The sequence below is a fragment of the Athene noctua genome, chromosome 1 (assembly GCF_965140245.1).
Source record: "Athene noctua chromosome 1, bAthNoc1.hap1.1, whole genome shotgun sequence".
NCBI classification, from domain to species: domain Eukaryota; kingdom Metazoa; phylum Chordata; class Aves; order Strigiformes; family Strigidae; genus Athene; species Athene noctua.
In genome coordinates this window covers 36,625,534-36,639,537 of record NC_134037.1, presented here as the reverse complement: position 1 = coordinate 36,639,537, position 14,004 = coordinate 36,625,534, and the positions used below count along the sequence as shown (strand labels likewise).

Below are 14,004 nucleotides of genomic sequence, written 5' to 3'. Positions count from 1 at the left end.
CGGCCCGTGGCTCGGGCACAAGTTGGTTTCTGGTTGGAGCCACGTTCCTGTTATCAGCCAGAAGACAACAGCCTACAAACAGGACTGGAGGAATTTGCTCAGAGCTTTGTTTTTGGAAGAACTGACCAAGAGCCAGACAGTCCTGTGGGTTCTGTGCCACAGACACTACAGATGGGTACTGAAGAGTGTCACTCTCAGCAAAGGGGACTGACTGCTTGGTGAACAGCCACCTTTGTGCCATTTCACTTAGCAAACACAAAATGCTTTTGCAGATGCACGTGAAGCAGGCATTAGCTTCCGTAGGATCAACATGTTAATATGCCATAAGCAAAGCAACTAAGAAATTTAAAGCAAGTTGGAGTTCTTTCCAAAGTGCTTTTGAATGATTTAGGCTTGAAATGAGTAACTTGAAAGGCCCAAATCCTTAGTTAATAATTTACATGTGAATAAAGCTGAAAAATGCCTGAGATTCCAGCTACTTCATTTGATTGCCTCATGTTTACACACTGTGGAGCTCTTTCAGTGAGTACAAGATGTTTGTCATTTGGGTTCCCTGGGATGTTGACATATTTTCCGAGGCTGATGGAATGCATTTGCATGTTTTGCCCTACAGAATTGTATGGGCCTAACTTGTTTTGACATCTACATGTGAGTTCCATATTAGCCTTTAGACTGCTATTGTAAATGTTGCTTTTAGTTATTGAAAATGGCTTCCTTCCTGCCAGGCAGACAGCATTCAAGTTTTCCAATTGTGATTTTTTTTGGTGTGTGTACACATGGGGTTTTGAACTGTTCTTAGAAGATTAAGGAATGGTTTTCCTTTGAATACTCAGGATGCAGACAGAAGGCTCTGATGCTACTGGCTGGAAATCCTTCGAGAGAGAAAAATGCTCCTTCGTGGAGCATTTTTAAGAGCATTTTGAAATAAATGCAAATACATGTTGTAGTCGATGTGATTCCCTAATTTGGTCTATTTCAGCAGTTTAGTTTTATTTTGCTTACATGTCGTAAGTTGCAGAATTTAGTCATTTAGCCGACAGGTCTAGCTAGGATTCCAGGATCTTATGAGAACAGTTCTCTTCTGTGAGATCAAATTCTTTGTCCATTATCTGAACAGAAAAAAGTCCCATATGAAATTCAGCTGAGACACTGAAGTTGTCACCGTTAACATTTGTGTCTGTACTGCACGCTACAAAAGATAAAACACGTTTTTGTTTCAGATTTGTAATGGTTATAAATATTTTCATTAGGTCATGGTCCATAAGGGGTAGCTTCCAGTTTTGGCCTTGCAGAGTATGTGCAACATTGTCCGGCAAATGTAGATACAAAATACCAGTTGATCCTTCTGAATATTTTTGTCCTATCCAAGTGCTCCTTCTGCGTTTATACGGTGGGATTCAGTTGCCTAAATGTATGTACTGATTGCATTTTCAAAGCTACAGAATAGCCAGCCTGGTCTCCAGCTGGTGGTCCAGAAGGGCACAGATCCCTTGTAGAAGCCGTGTTGGGTCTGCCAGCCCCATACTTGGGTCCTCAACCACTTAGGCCTTTTGTTTTGTTCTGAAGTCCTCATACTTGAGGATAAGTGTGCTTTATAGGCTGTTGTCCAGGGCAGAAGACTGGCAGAGATAGTAAAGTGACAATGCCTGCACTGCCTTGAGGTATGCCAGGAAATCTGGGCTGCCTGCTTCACCCTCACCAGAGTTCATCAAGTTGTGGCTGTGTCTGGGAGGGGGAAAGCCCTCTCCCACATCCCTCCTCCCACAGCCACAGGAAAAGGAAATCCATACCTTTGCTCTGTCTCTCTCTCCCACCCCCCTGCATGTCCCAGTGCAGAAATAAGTGGCCCCAGCATACTTTGGGAAGCAAAGTTCAATATAATGCTGAGAAATCTTGCCCCAGCTCAAAATATGGCAGTTACTCTGCGTTCAGCATTAGCCATACATGACTATACTGTTTTGAGACTCTATGCTAGTCTCTGTGCAAGATGCTAATATTGTACCTGTCTAACACCTAAACCAGTGCTTCAGTAGCCTCTAAGGCTCTCCTGCATTGTGTCATGCTGTGGAATTGGAGTTCTCCAGGGATTCCCAACCCTATGACATCTTGATCCAAAACACCGGACCCCAGCTCTGGGAAACTTGTTTGATCCCAGCTGTACCTTTGGCCCTATTCTAGCAGTATGTGCTATGGCCAGGTTCCAGATAATTTGCTAATAGGTGTGATCTGGGACATTGTTGCTTGAGAGTTAAAGGAAGAGCCAGTGAAAAATATAACATGAGCATGTATCAGAAGGGAAAGTCCTCCATTCATGTAACTTCTCTCTGTCTCTCTCTTTTGCAGACAGGACAGGATGGGTCATCCCCGAGACCTACACCCACCCGCATTCCTGTGTCAAAAGGTATGAAAGCAGGAAAGCCAGTAGTGGCAGCCCCAGGAGCAGGAAATGTGACAAAATTCGAGCCTCGTGCCGAGACTCAGTCAATGAAAATAGAACTGAAGAAATCTTCAGCCAGCAGCTCTGCCTCCCTGTGCGGGGGTCAGGGTTGATGGCGGTGGCTCAGGGGGTATGTTCTGCAGGTTTTGCTGCTACCATGGAAGTCAGCTCCCTGTCTGTGTAGTTGCTCACATTTGCCTGTACTAATGAAGTCCTGCAGCTGTCACTTACAACGAACTAATAAGTGTGTGCACTGACTACTTAAGTAACAACATCCTTTTGTTTTCTTACTGAAGTTTACAAAAGAAAAAAAAAAAAAAAGCCATCAAAAAGGCAGTTGTACACCAGGAAGATTTTCAGCCTAGGAAGGGAGAAGGGGCAACTGCACTAGGTTATTAATCTAGTTCAGGAATTCTTAATGATAGACTTGGTCACTTTTTAATAGATCGAATGAAGTTTGGTCACTTTCTAGATTGTCTTCCACCTTAATGGATAACTTTCCACCTTTGCTACTGCATGGGGCACTTCCTGCCTGTGATCACATTACTGAGATGCTACCTTACCTAGGGAACCAGTGCCAGGAGTCAGCACACTTGAGATCCTGTTTTAGTGAAAGCTAGTACCTCAGGTGTGGGAGGGAGGGGAAGCCCAGCCTTCTCTAGGAGTCTCCTGTCCAAATCAGCGTTTCTCAGTGGTGAGCTGCTTTCTCAAGGTGGTTACAAAATTCAAGGGGGTAGGGGGGGTTGCACAGCATTTGGCAGCAGCAGTGCTAAACAGCAGTTTATTTCTTCCAGAGGGGGTTAATGCTTGTAGACTACTTACAGCCAGGTCCCTGACTTACACACACTGGGATACTGCCAGCTCAGGGGTCAGATGAAGGCAAGTGAGCCAAAAGGTGTTTAATCTTTAGAAAAAGCTTGAGAAACATTGATCTTTCTAAAATCAATACAGTCCATTTGTGCCTGCTCCAGAGACGACTAAAGGCCATGAAGCAAGTCACTCCATTGACTTCACTAGGTTTTCAGTTTTCCTGGTGGGATAAACTTGTGCTATATTTAAACCTTAGTTGCCAAGCATCCTTATGCCTTAGAGGGGAAATCAGCATAAACTGGTGGTGGCAGAAACTGCTGTCTAAAGGCACAGCTCAGGTACAGACAGAAAGAGATAAGAGTTTGGTGTGAAAGTTACTCTCAATTCTCAGTTGTTTGAAACATTCTGTCTTTCAGTACAGACAGCCTCACAATACCATGATGATTCATCCTTTTTCCTTCCCTCTTTGTGATTTCCTCATTTATATGTTTGCATTTTTAAGCATGTTTTAAAGAACTGTTCCAGCATGTAAATGGTGTGGATGCCGATGATTGTAATGATTGTTTATTTAATAACAGTAAAGTTATTAAAGGGCATTTCCATTAAGTAATCAGTTTCCACAGAAGAAAGTCACAACCAAAAGAATTGGAGCTGAGCAGACTGACAAATGAGCGTTTTTAAAGATTGTGTAATACCTTCACCACCACAACAAGCTGTAAAGGACCCAGTGGTTAGGAATAGCTTTCAGAAGTCAAGAAGGAAGACAACCAATAAATAATAAATACAATTCTCAGAAAAGAATACGTACTAGTGGGTGGAATATTAAATGGCTTTCTGTATGGAAGAAGAGATTTGATGGAAGAATCTGCAACAGAAGGTCAACAAAATTATATTCAGTCCAAGCAATGTTTAGTCTTCAGTCTGCAGTTTGCATTGCTCTCCAATTTAAGATCCAGATATGGCCATTATCCCAGTGTAAAGCTGGCATTTTACTATTCACATGAAGGGCATTTTACTATTCACATGAAGGGCATTTTGTCTGTAGTGTAAAAAGTGCTGCCGCATTAGAAAAGAAGTAGGTTTCAATTTTTACATGTGCAGCACCTGCAGTACCTGTTAATTTCAAGGTTCTGGTTCCTACAACATCTAAAAATCAGATTCATTATTAGCATTTTTCTTAACACTCAATTCCCAGTATTTCAGATAAAACTTGGAAACTGGAATTAGAAAGCAATGTGAGTTACTATGCCAGAAATACATCAGATCCCTTCAACTAATTGTTACCACTTAAAAGCCTCAACTTGTCAATAAATTGTTGGAGATCTTACTGTTCTTACTGTAATGTAGACTTTTAGCAGATGTTTGAAGAAAACACATTATTAAGAGCTTTTTGCAGGATATTCACTCTAAATACTGGCAGTGAAGCAAGTCTCCAGGTCAAAACAGTCATTTAAATAATATTGCAAACATGAGCCCCAAGCTAATGTGGCTTGATACAGTGATGAACTACAGCTGCCTTAAGCCTTCCTTTTCAGATCCTTATTTCAAAGAAAGTTAGTTCCTTTGTTAACTGTTGCTATATCCAAGGTAATATTCTATGTCTGCCCGTGGTTGACAAATTTGTTTGTTTTGCTTAAGATCTAAGAAACTAATTCACCTGAAGAAACAAACCAGCCTTACAGTACCTGAAATCCAGGACACACAGATTAGCACAACTGAACCAGAACTGCAGGCACAAGCTGGGGATTACTCTTGTAGAGTCAGTAGGATTTCATGAGACAGACTCAAGAAATTCCAGACAGGTCAGACTGAGGATCCTGTTATTTTTCCCGGAGGCAGCACAACAAAAAGGAACTTTTGCTCCATAGCAGAAGCATTAAGAGTTGGAATCAGGCAACTGGTTTAACCATTAGCTAAAGATAGGTATTTAGTTGTACTTAACCATTTTTAACATTCATTTTTATTGATGTGAGATTCTTGTTTCTTAAAGGTAAAAGAAGGGTAAGATGAAGAAAAAAGAAAGCCTATAGTTCAGAAGTCTTAAAAGTGGAAACGTAACTGTCTCTATTATGTTGGAATTTCCTCTGAATCTGGATACAGTTATGTTTAGTGACTACAGTAGGATTCTCCATTCAGTAGGTCAGCTCCAGAAGACAATTTAGACAACCAAGTCTAGAGACAGTGTTTAAGCCCCAGAGGCATCCTGAAGATCCTCCTCAAGTTCTCCCACTGCACTTGTCTAGTCAGTGTTTCAGTTGTGACTTAACTAGCACTGCAGCCTCTGAACCTAATCGAGCTCCATAATCTAGGTATTCTTGTATTTCCTCTACGGGCTTTAAATCAAGCCACAGATTCATGGTCCCTTAAAGTCAGGATATAACCCCACACTGGAGTAAAAAGCTGTAGTCCTGTCTTTGTCACCTATGGCCAAGAAAGTATTCACTTCCATGTGGTTGTCCCTTGAGCTGGCAAAAGTTTGAACTTAGCTGAGGAACTGATGTGAACTAAAAGGAATCTGGCAAAAAGCATAAAGGCTAGCTTTAACATAGCTTAGTTCCAGGCTCTCGGGCCAGAAAAAGGAAGAAGGCGGGTGTAGGAAACCCATGGCTGTTTTAAAGTGGCTGTGGAATCAGGAATGCCTTCTAGTAGGTCAAATACCACACAAATGTAGGGGTAGTGCTGCCTATTTTAAAAAGCTTTTGATTGAAACCTGTCTTTTAAAGTGGGAGATGGGCCCCCCTTTCCACCAGTATCTGAGGAGACTCAGACCCACATCAGCTCCAACCAGGTTCACCAGTGGCACTGACAGACAGTCAAGGGGGAAGAAGGTGGCATTCTCATTCCCTCCTGTAAAGGCTGTGATGTTCTGCATGGAGGGCTTCAGTATTCACTGAGCAGAGACGAGAGTGGTTGAGTAGTCAGGATATTGATCTAGGAGGAGGGAGCCCCCTGGATTCTGGTCCCTGTTCCAAAGGCTGCCTTTGAACCTGGCCTTTTGTGAAAAGAAGGCTTATAAGATGAAGTGTCTGTGTTCATCCATCCTTCCATCTGTCCTTCGATGATGAATAACATTGAACACATCAACCAATTTCAACCAAATCTGACAAAGCAGTAGAGGTCTCTAGAATCTAAGAAGGTCTTCCAATGTAATGAAAAGGGCAACAGAGAAGAGAAGAAAGACCTTAGCAGTGCCCCACTGCACCGAAGAATGTAGCATGATTTCACCTTCGTATATCAAAGTATGAACACAAGAGAGTGATGTCAGAAACACCACAAGGACAAGCTTTGTTTAGACCTCAGATTTTACTAGGCACCAAAGAATCAAACTCTGATACAGCGATCCATAGGAAAATACTAGAACTTTTATTTACAAGGCTTGTTGTGTATTCTACATTACAGGATTACGGTGCAGAAACCAAGTCTTCCTCTGCCCAGGCGATCATCTAGAGTGACTCATCCTCATGCTTTCTCTCTCTTACCTTTTTCTCTCTGTTGGTTTTTTTTTTTTTTTTTTTTTAATGAAGATTAATGAAGTGATGAAGAACAGTTTCAGTAGCAAAATGCACTCAACCCATGGTAATAATCATAGTTACAGTGCTTCCTCAGGAACTGAGCTAGCTGAGACACAATCTCTGTATTTTTGGTAGTATTTAATGTCAGCTGGAGAGATGCCCTACTCTGGCTGACTGCATGGCCGTATAAGCAGCTGTGATAACTCAAGCCCAGCAGTGGAAACATACGGCTTAGGACAGCAGTTAGGTGGAGAGGTGGAAGAGCAGGGAAAATGCCAACCCACTCATGAGCATCACATATGGACTGAGAAGGTGCACCTGCAATTTTCCAGATGATCTCTGTGATTTTAAATATAGTTCCTAATAAGTTTTCCACTATATAGTGTTCCCTGTATAAGGTCCCATCACCTGAATTACTGTTACATATGAGTATTGCTAATACAGTCATTAGCAGAGCAATACATTTGAGTAGGTGGGACTGAAAATGAGAGAGCACAAAACTTCATCCCTAATGCCTGGGGAATTTATCTCAGATCGGTAAACATGCTAAGTAGTAAATATTACAAGAAAAACAGATTTTGATTTATTTTGCCCACCTTTCTTTCCTTTCATGACATCCATTAGTGTGATTTTTCAAAAAACAAATAACACTTTGTGACTCTTCTGAATATGCCCCTAGAGTATGCATGTTACCATATTTAATCCTCAAACCACTTACAGCACATAGTAATTACCATCATGTGAGTAATCTCCAAAGTCACATTATTATGTTGATTAATGCCAATTGGATGCCAAGTCATGTTACTGCCTGAAATAGGCTACATATATTCTAAAACATGCTCAATATTTACATGAATATTCAGTAATTCTCATCAGATGTGGAAGAGCATGTCTTTAAAGAAAGTAAGCTACTGTCCTGCTGGGTTTCAGGTGCTTGGCATAAGCTGCAAAAGTCAGGACAGTTTTCAGTGCAATTAGTATGTTCCCATCACACATCAGTGGCTGATTTGACTGAGTCACTCTGTAACCTGTAGTTTGCTGGCAGGGGTTTCTGTGAGCTCATCTTTTGAACTTGTTTTCATTTAGGGCAATATTTTTCTCCCCTACGTCAGTGTGAGTTACCCTCTTTCCCTTAATTTTTCCTGAGCTCTCTCAGGTAAAACTATATGCAACATTTGTCATTATAGATATTAACTTTGCTTTGAATCTTATTCCCTACACACTGCTCTTACTTGGCTTTTTGGAAGATGCAATCAGAGTTAACTACTCTCACATACAGAGCTACCAGCTCTGAGAGTCAGGTATGAATCACTCAGGTATGAATGGTTCTTCACTTTAAAACCTCTTCAGGATTTTAAAAAGTACTGATGTATGATTCTCTTCTGTTGCTTGGGCATGCATTGTCTGTGGTACATACATTTTTGTATCATCTGGTGTTGTTTGTATATATTGTAAGAAGAATTAAACTTCCTATGTTAAAATGTCAGTTGATGTGCTTCATTATATGAACTGGTATTTTTCATAGGCCAGCTGTTAATGATGTGTTTCCTGGAGAAGTTCTGATTCACATCAGTGGGATGGAAAGCAGCATTAGCAGTCTTACATTAACTTCATTTTCTTTTCCTGTCATTAAAATAAATTGGTTTGTTTTAAGTGAATTCATAGCTTCTTGAAATATTCACATTTATAACTAGAAAAATTTATGTAGTCATATCCTACAGATAAAATCATATTCCTAGAGGGGGTGGTCGAACAGAACTCTGACAAAATCTGCCCTACTATAATTTTAAGTTAACAACTCCTCAGACAGCTCTTTTAGTAACTAGAGTGTATATATATGCGTGTGTGTGTATAATACACACATATATATAAGCATTACAAATGCAAACAACCGATAGACAAATGATGAGCATACGCATATGTGTGTGAGAAATGAATGAATAATAGAAGTGGAAATTCTTTGAGTTTTTAATTATTTCTCCTACTCTTTTCTGCATAATTGCTCTATTTGGTCGGTAGAAGGAAGACTGATTCAGAAACCTACTGTAGTTTTGCCGTTCATTCAGTGACTAAGCCTTTACAAGGAGCTTGATATTTTTCTGCTTACCCATTTGGGTTTTGGAATTTTGTTTCTAAATTCCATATTAATATATAACGTGCATAGTGAATATTAAGAAAAAAATGTTTAATATACAGTTTGTGTGATTCCCATTGAAGTTAATGGGAGGATTTGCCTGAGGTTACAATCTGATATTAATTAAATGCAGCTTTTTACATCATATTCCGCAAGAGCTTGAAGTTAGAGAACAGCACTGGTTGTAAGTTAAAAATCTTACTGTAGTTTGTGGTTCTTTTATAGTCATTGCTCAAATTTGGTAGAACTGGTATACATATCTTGTTGAAAATCATTTGTTGTCGAAAAATTATATGGAAAAGAAACACTTTCCATTTTGGAAATTCTATTATTTCATTTGCTTGAACCTATTTTCTTGAATGTTACCTTAGCCCTTCTTTTCTGATGCACCACGTATGGAAAGCATCACTGGCACCTGCCATCTAGTGGCAAAGTCCTGAAATTAAGAGTACATGGAGAACATGATTCTTACGATAATGTAACTTAATCAAACATCTTGCAGGTATTAGTTAGGAAGCAGACAAAGGCAGAAGGCAATAAAAATGTAAAAGGGAGTAATCATATGATTAGTGTCATTTCTTGGGTCCTGTAAACTTTGAAAAATTCTCAGTCTATTGAGGAAGAAATCAAGAAAAATAGTTTCAATTAAGAAAATTAGTGTTTCTACGAAGAAAACTGTATATTTCTAGCTAGCAGTGGTACAGTTATATTATTTTACATGCATAAAATATACCTTTTCAGAGAATAATGTGATTGATATCTAAATTCTCATATTAAAAAAGTTGCCTGTAAGAGCAGTTTATATGGATAAAAGAACAGAAGACCAGATCGTTAGTATTTCGGCAGAGTCCAGAAATTAATCAGGATCAGGAATCTCCTATGTGACATGCAGGGCAAAGTTAAACCCAGCCTTTCAGAGACCATGCCAACACTTAGTTTTGCATGCTGTGGCTGAAATTTATCCCCATTGAAGTCAGTGGCAAAATTCAAGCAGACTTGCTGAATAAAACCAGCATAGGTTTCTAAGCCAAATTTAAATAAAAAAAGAAATGACCCCATACCTCTCTGACATCCCTATCTCAGGATTTCTAGCAGATTTACAGGATACAAGAGACCCAACTCCAAGTCTTCCTCTTACTTGATTCAGGAGTGGGACTGGAACCTTGGTGTCCCTGTGGTTTAATCCATTCAGCTGTATTTTCTTTTTGTCTATGGATGCCCAAATGATGGTCTTGACACTGAAGTGGAAGGGCCTCTGACCCCTAGCCTGGTACTAATTTAGTTTACCTTTGTAGCATTCACCAGGACAGTTTTTAGCAACCAGTGATATAAGTGTGTGAGACATTTGTAGAAGAAAAATGCTTCGCAGTGCCATTGTGATTGTTCTTCTTTAAAGTAACTTATATTTGCAGCTTCATAAAATCAAATGTTTTGCTGTCTTTTCTTTTAGAGAGTGTCATCATTCACCAGTTACGCATGAACTCTAGATGAGTTACCGCCCCCACTATACGCGCTCTGTGTGCACCACCCTCCTTGCCAGTTGGATGGATCACTGTAGAAGCTCTCTACCATCAACACCAGGGTCACTTGTGCTACTGATTATTCATGGAAGAATTTATTGCTTCCATTAGATTTTATATATTTTTTCTTGGTAGAGCTTTAAAAATGAAGGGCCTTGCTGATATTTTGAAAGTACATAGTCAGAGAGAGAAGCAGTCTTTCTGCCAGCTGAATTTCACTTTTATTTGCAAAGCCACATGCTTGATTTTGTTTGATGTTTGCCATATAATTTATTTTTATAATACACTTTGTAAAGTAACTGTCCCAAATTTGCAATTCCTGTTGTCCATGGTGCATTTATTTGTAGAATACACTGTCAAATCCACAATTTGATATTTTTGTAATAGAGTATGTAAAGAAAGAAAAATTTAACTTCAGCAATGTTTTGTGTTTAAATGGAAAAATATTCAGCACATTTTTTTGCCACCATGAGATTCTGTGAGACGAAATACTCTGAAGACTGCTGTATGGAATTTGTACTATTGCAGAATATTTCTTGCACTGTGTGATGGTTTGGCATAAAATTAAGTATTAAAGTCCAATGCCTTGAAATGCAACCAGATTTACTCATTTTAAACAATGTAAGCCAGTTTTTAAAGCTGTGATTTTTTTTCTATATATGTTTTTATTTCTGCCTGTACCAAAAAAGTTGATTTTCATTACACTGTAACTAATAAATTTTCACAACTATGCAAATGTAATCAAGTGTTTGAATTTTAACTCTTAATTTCTTAAGGTTGACAGTATTCATATATGTATTTGTTTATAGGGTCAGAATGTATGGCTTTGGAAGTTCCTTCTTCTGACTGGTATCTCACTGTGGTATCGCAGTGATGTACATAGTAAAACTGATTCAGATGTTAAGATACTGAGAGGGATCTATCAGCAAGCCCTTAATGACTTAATGGTTTCTAAACTTGTGCTCTCGCTGCATTGGCAGAGATGTTTGACTGGTATGATCAGAATATTTAGCCCTGGACCAGTAGGACTGTATGAATGAGATGCCTTGCACTCTGGCATATGCCGAAGGGCACGTTTTACAGTGGTGGCTGTAGCTTTTCAAATAGCATCCAGAGAGTTCTGTGGCAGCTCTACTCAGAAGGATTTTTGAATGAATTATAAAGCTGGATACAACTCAGGCAAGGTCTTTTTTTCTTCTATGTTTCATAATGAATTATTTTAAATCTAAGTCACTGGCACATATTTAAAATACTGCAGATATTTTAATTGCAGAAGCTACTGGGAGAAACTATTTTTTGGAAGGGAAAACAGTGTTGCTTGCAGGAAATATGCTGTGAGACGCCAGAAAGAGTGCATTAACTCAGTGTCCCACTGAGATGACTAGGTCACAGTTCATCTTTGAAGCTGTAATATCGCACTGCTGTGTAGTCAATTTGATCTTCATGGGAGCCATGGGAGCTGCTTTTCCTTCTAGACAGGAATTCTGCAGCAAATGTTCTCACTGTAGAGAAGCAGGATATTCTGGGACACGTATAAACTTTCTCGGAGTTGGTCTGCATTGTAAAGAGTTTGCTAATACAGCTACACTGAGTAATCAAAAGAAATGGTGTTTATCCTTGCAAAAGAGTCATTTTGTTGGTATAGCTTATGCTTCAACTGGTACACCAAGTGTTTTAAGAAGTTGTTTTTGTTTTTTTTTTTTTCTTACGGCAGACGGTATGCCAATAACATATCTGGGTCTGTAGGTCATATTTTAGAGTTGAGAAGAATTCCAGCTTTCAGAGAGTAATACAGCTGAGGTGAATAAAGTTTAGTATGTGCCACATTTCAATTTGCTGTGCATTAGAATGAACATTGTAATGACCCAGATCTTCCATTTTCAAAGCATTACTGGCAAATCAAAACTTACCCATGTTAACAACTACATTGAGCTCATCTGGAATGAAATTGCTGGCTATTTGAAAGCGACAGTGACATACCTGAAATAAACTTCAGTTTTCAAATATGAGTAAGATGTAAGTAAAATCTTATTCTGAAATTGAGTCTGGAGTTGAAAGGTCCCAATCAAAGTAGAAAATATTTTTCCTTGTCTGGTTTTTAATATAAAGCCGATTCAGTATATGTGTAAATTGTCCCCTTTTGATTTATGATTCCTAAACAACTATATAAACATTTACGGTTTCGCAAATAACATTAAGTTTTTAAGCTTTACAAAATAAAGGTTTGTTTAAAGCATAAATACTGTTGTGGTGTATTTGAAATAATTTAGATTTTAAAATATTTTTTATGAACTGCAGCACTTTGGAGTAGGAGACTGGTAACACTGGTCATAAAAGATCCATGGCGATACACACTATTTCATCACTGATAATGGTTTATGCAGGTAGGACAATAAATTCTGATCTGACACTTGGCAAGCAGCTGAAGTATTTCAGAGAAATGCCTGGAGGATAAAACATGTGCAAAGAGTACTTTGACAGGTGTATTTCATCTTCAATGCATTTATGTTCCTGGTCAATTTTTTACATTACCTAATTTGGATATGAATCTAAAGCAAGTAAAGAAAGTGCATTAGCCACATAATTAGCCCATGTTTGGGGGACACTCAGGAAGAAATCTATTAATATAGACTAAAGACATGATTAATGTCTACAAGTATTGTCATTTTAAAGGAAGTAATCAAGGAAGTGCTTCCAGACTAAGCCAATGTAGAGGCTACCTTGGGCTATAGATATTAGCTTTTAAGCAACTGAAAATCAGCGAAAGATCTACTTTTCTGTTAAAGATCTTACTGTCTGAAGAGGATTGAAAGACCTGCGTTAGTGTAATTATAGGAGATAAAATATGGTGTTTCAACCTATTAAAAAAATCTCAATTTGATTTCTAGAGAAAAACTCTACAACCAGTGAGGTTTCCTTTTGCTTCATAGTGAAACATATTTGGACCAAAGAGACAAACCTGCCTGTTTTGTAGAACCATCTCTAATGTAGAAAACGAGATATAAAATGGAGGTTACCGCCCTGACTGTTCCTGACTAACTCTTACTAGTGAGTCACTGGGTTTTATCTCTTCTGAACAGTAACATTGAACTTGAAAACTTCATATTTAATGCTTTAAGTAACGTAGATTTGCTCCCTGACAGTTAATGCATTTTATTTGCCTTGCCTGTTCTAAATATTAGGGGTTTTAACTGCATAAGTTTTTATTTAATTAGAGGGTTTTAAAAAGTATTAATTATTTATTTCTTTCCTATTTACATCTTTTTGTACACTGTTAAGGCTCATTTTATACCCCTGAAAACAGACTTCATTTTACAAAATAAATTTTTGTAAATTTTTTAAGTAGTGTGATACATATTTGTTTCTTCCTTACCTTAAAAATGTAACACAGTAAGGCCTTGACAATGTAATAATGTCTGTGTAGCACTCATTGCTAGATGAATGCCTAATAAATCAGTTTGCCACTCCACATATTAGAAAAGAAACATTATAAATGTATGTTTTAATAAGTATTTTCCTTTTTTCTGTACACATTTGTCTTATAACTGCACACAAACCAATGTGAAGCATACTACAACACACAGCACCTTA

At 38.5% G+C, this 14,004-nt stretch overlaps 1 protein-coding gene across 5 annotated transcripts in view; it reads left to right on the top strand.

The window, feature by feature from the left end:
• The window catches only part of FILIP1 (filamin A interacting protein 1), a 111,384-nt gene extending 98,731 nt beyond the window's left edge, over positions 1-12,653 (top strand). For 4 of the 5 annotated variants that reach the window (XM_074895925.1, XM_074895926.1, XM_074895928.1 and 1 more), the window contains 2 exons: positions 2,344-2,567; positions 10,344-12,653. In XM_074895925.1, coding sequence (XP_074752026.1) covers positions 2,344-2,550 — 207 coding nt within the window. In that variant the 3' untranslated portion in view covers positions 2,551-2,567; positions 10,344-12,653. The remainder of the gene's footprint in view (positions 1-2,343; positions 2,568-10,343) is intronic. The other variant, XM_074895927.1, reaches the window with a different exon arrangement.
• Positions 12,654-14,004: the final 1,351 nt, after the last annotated feature.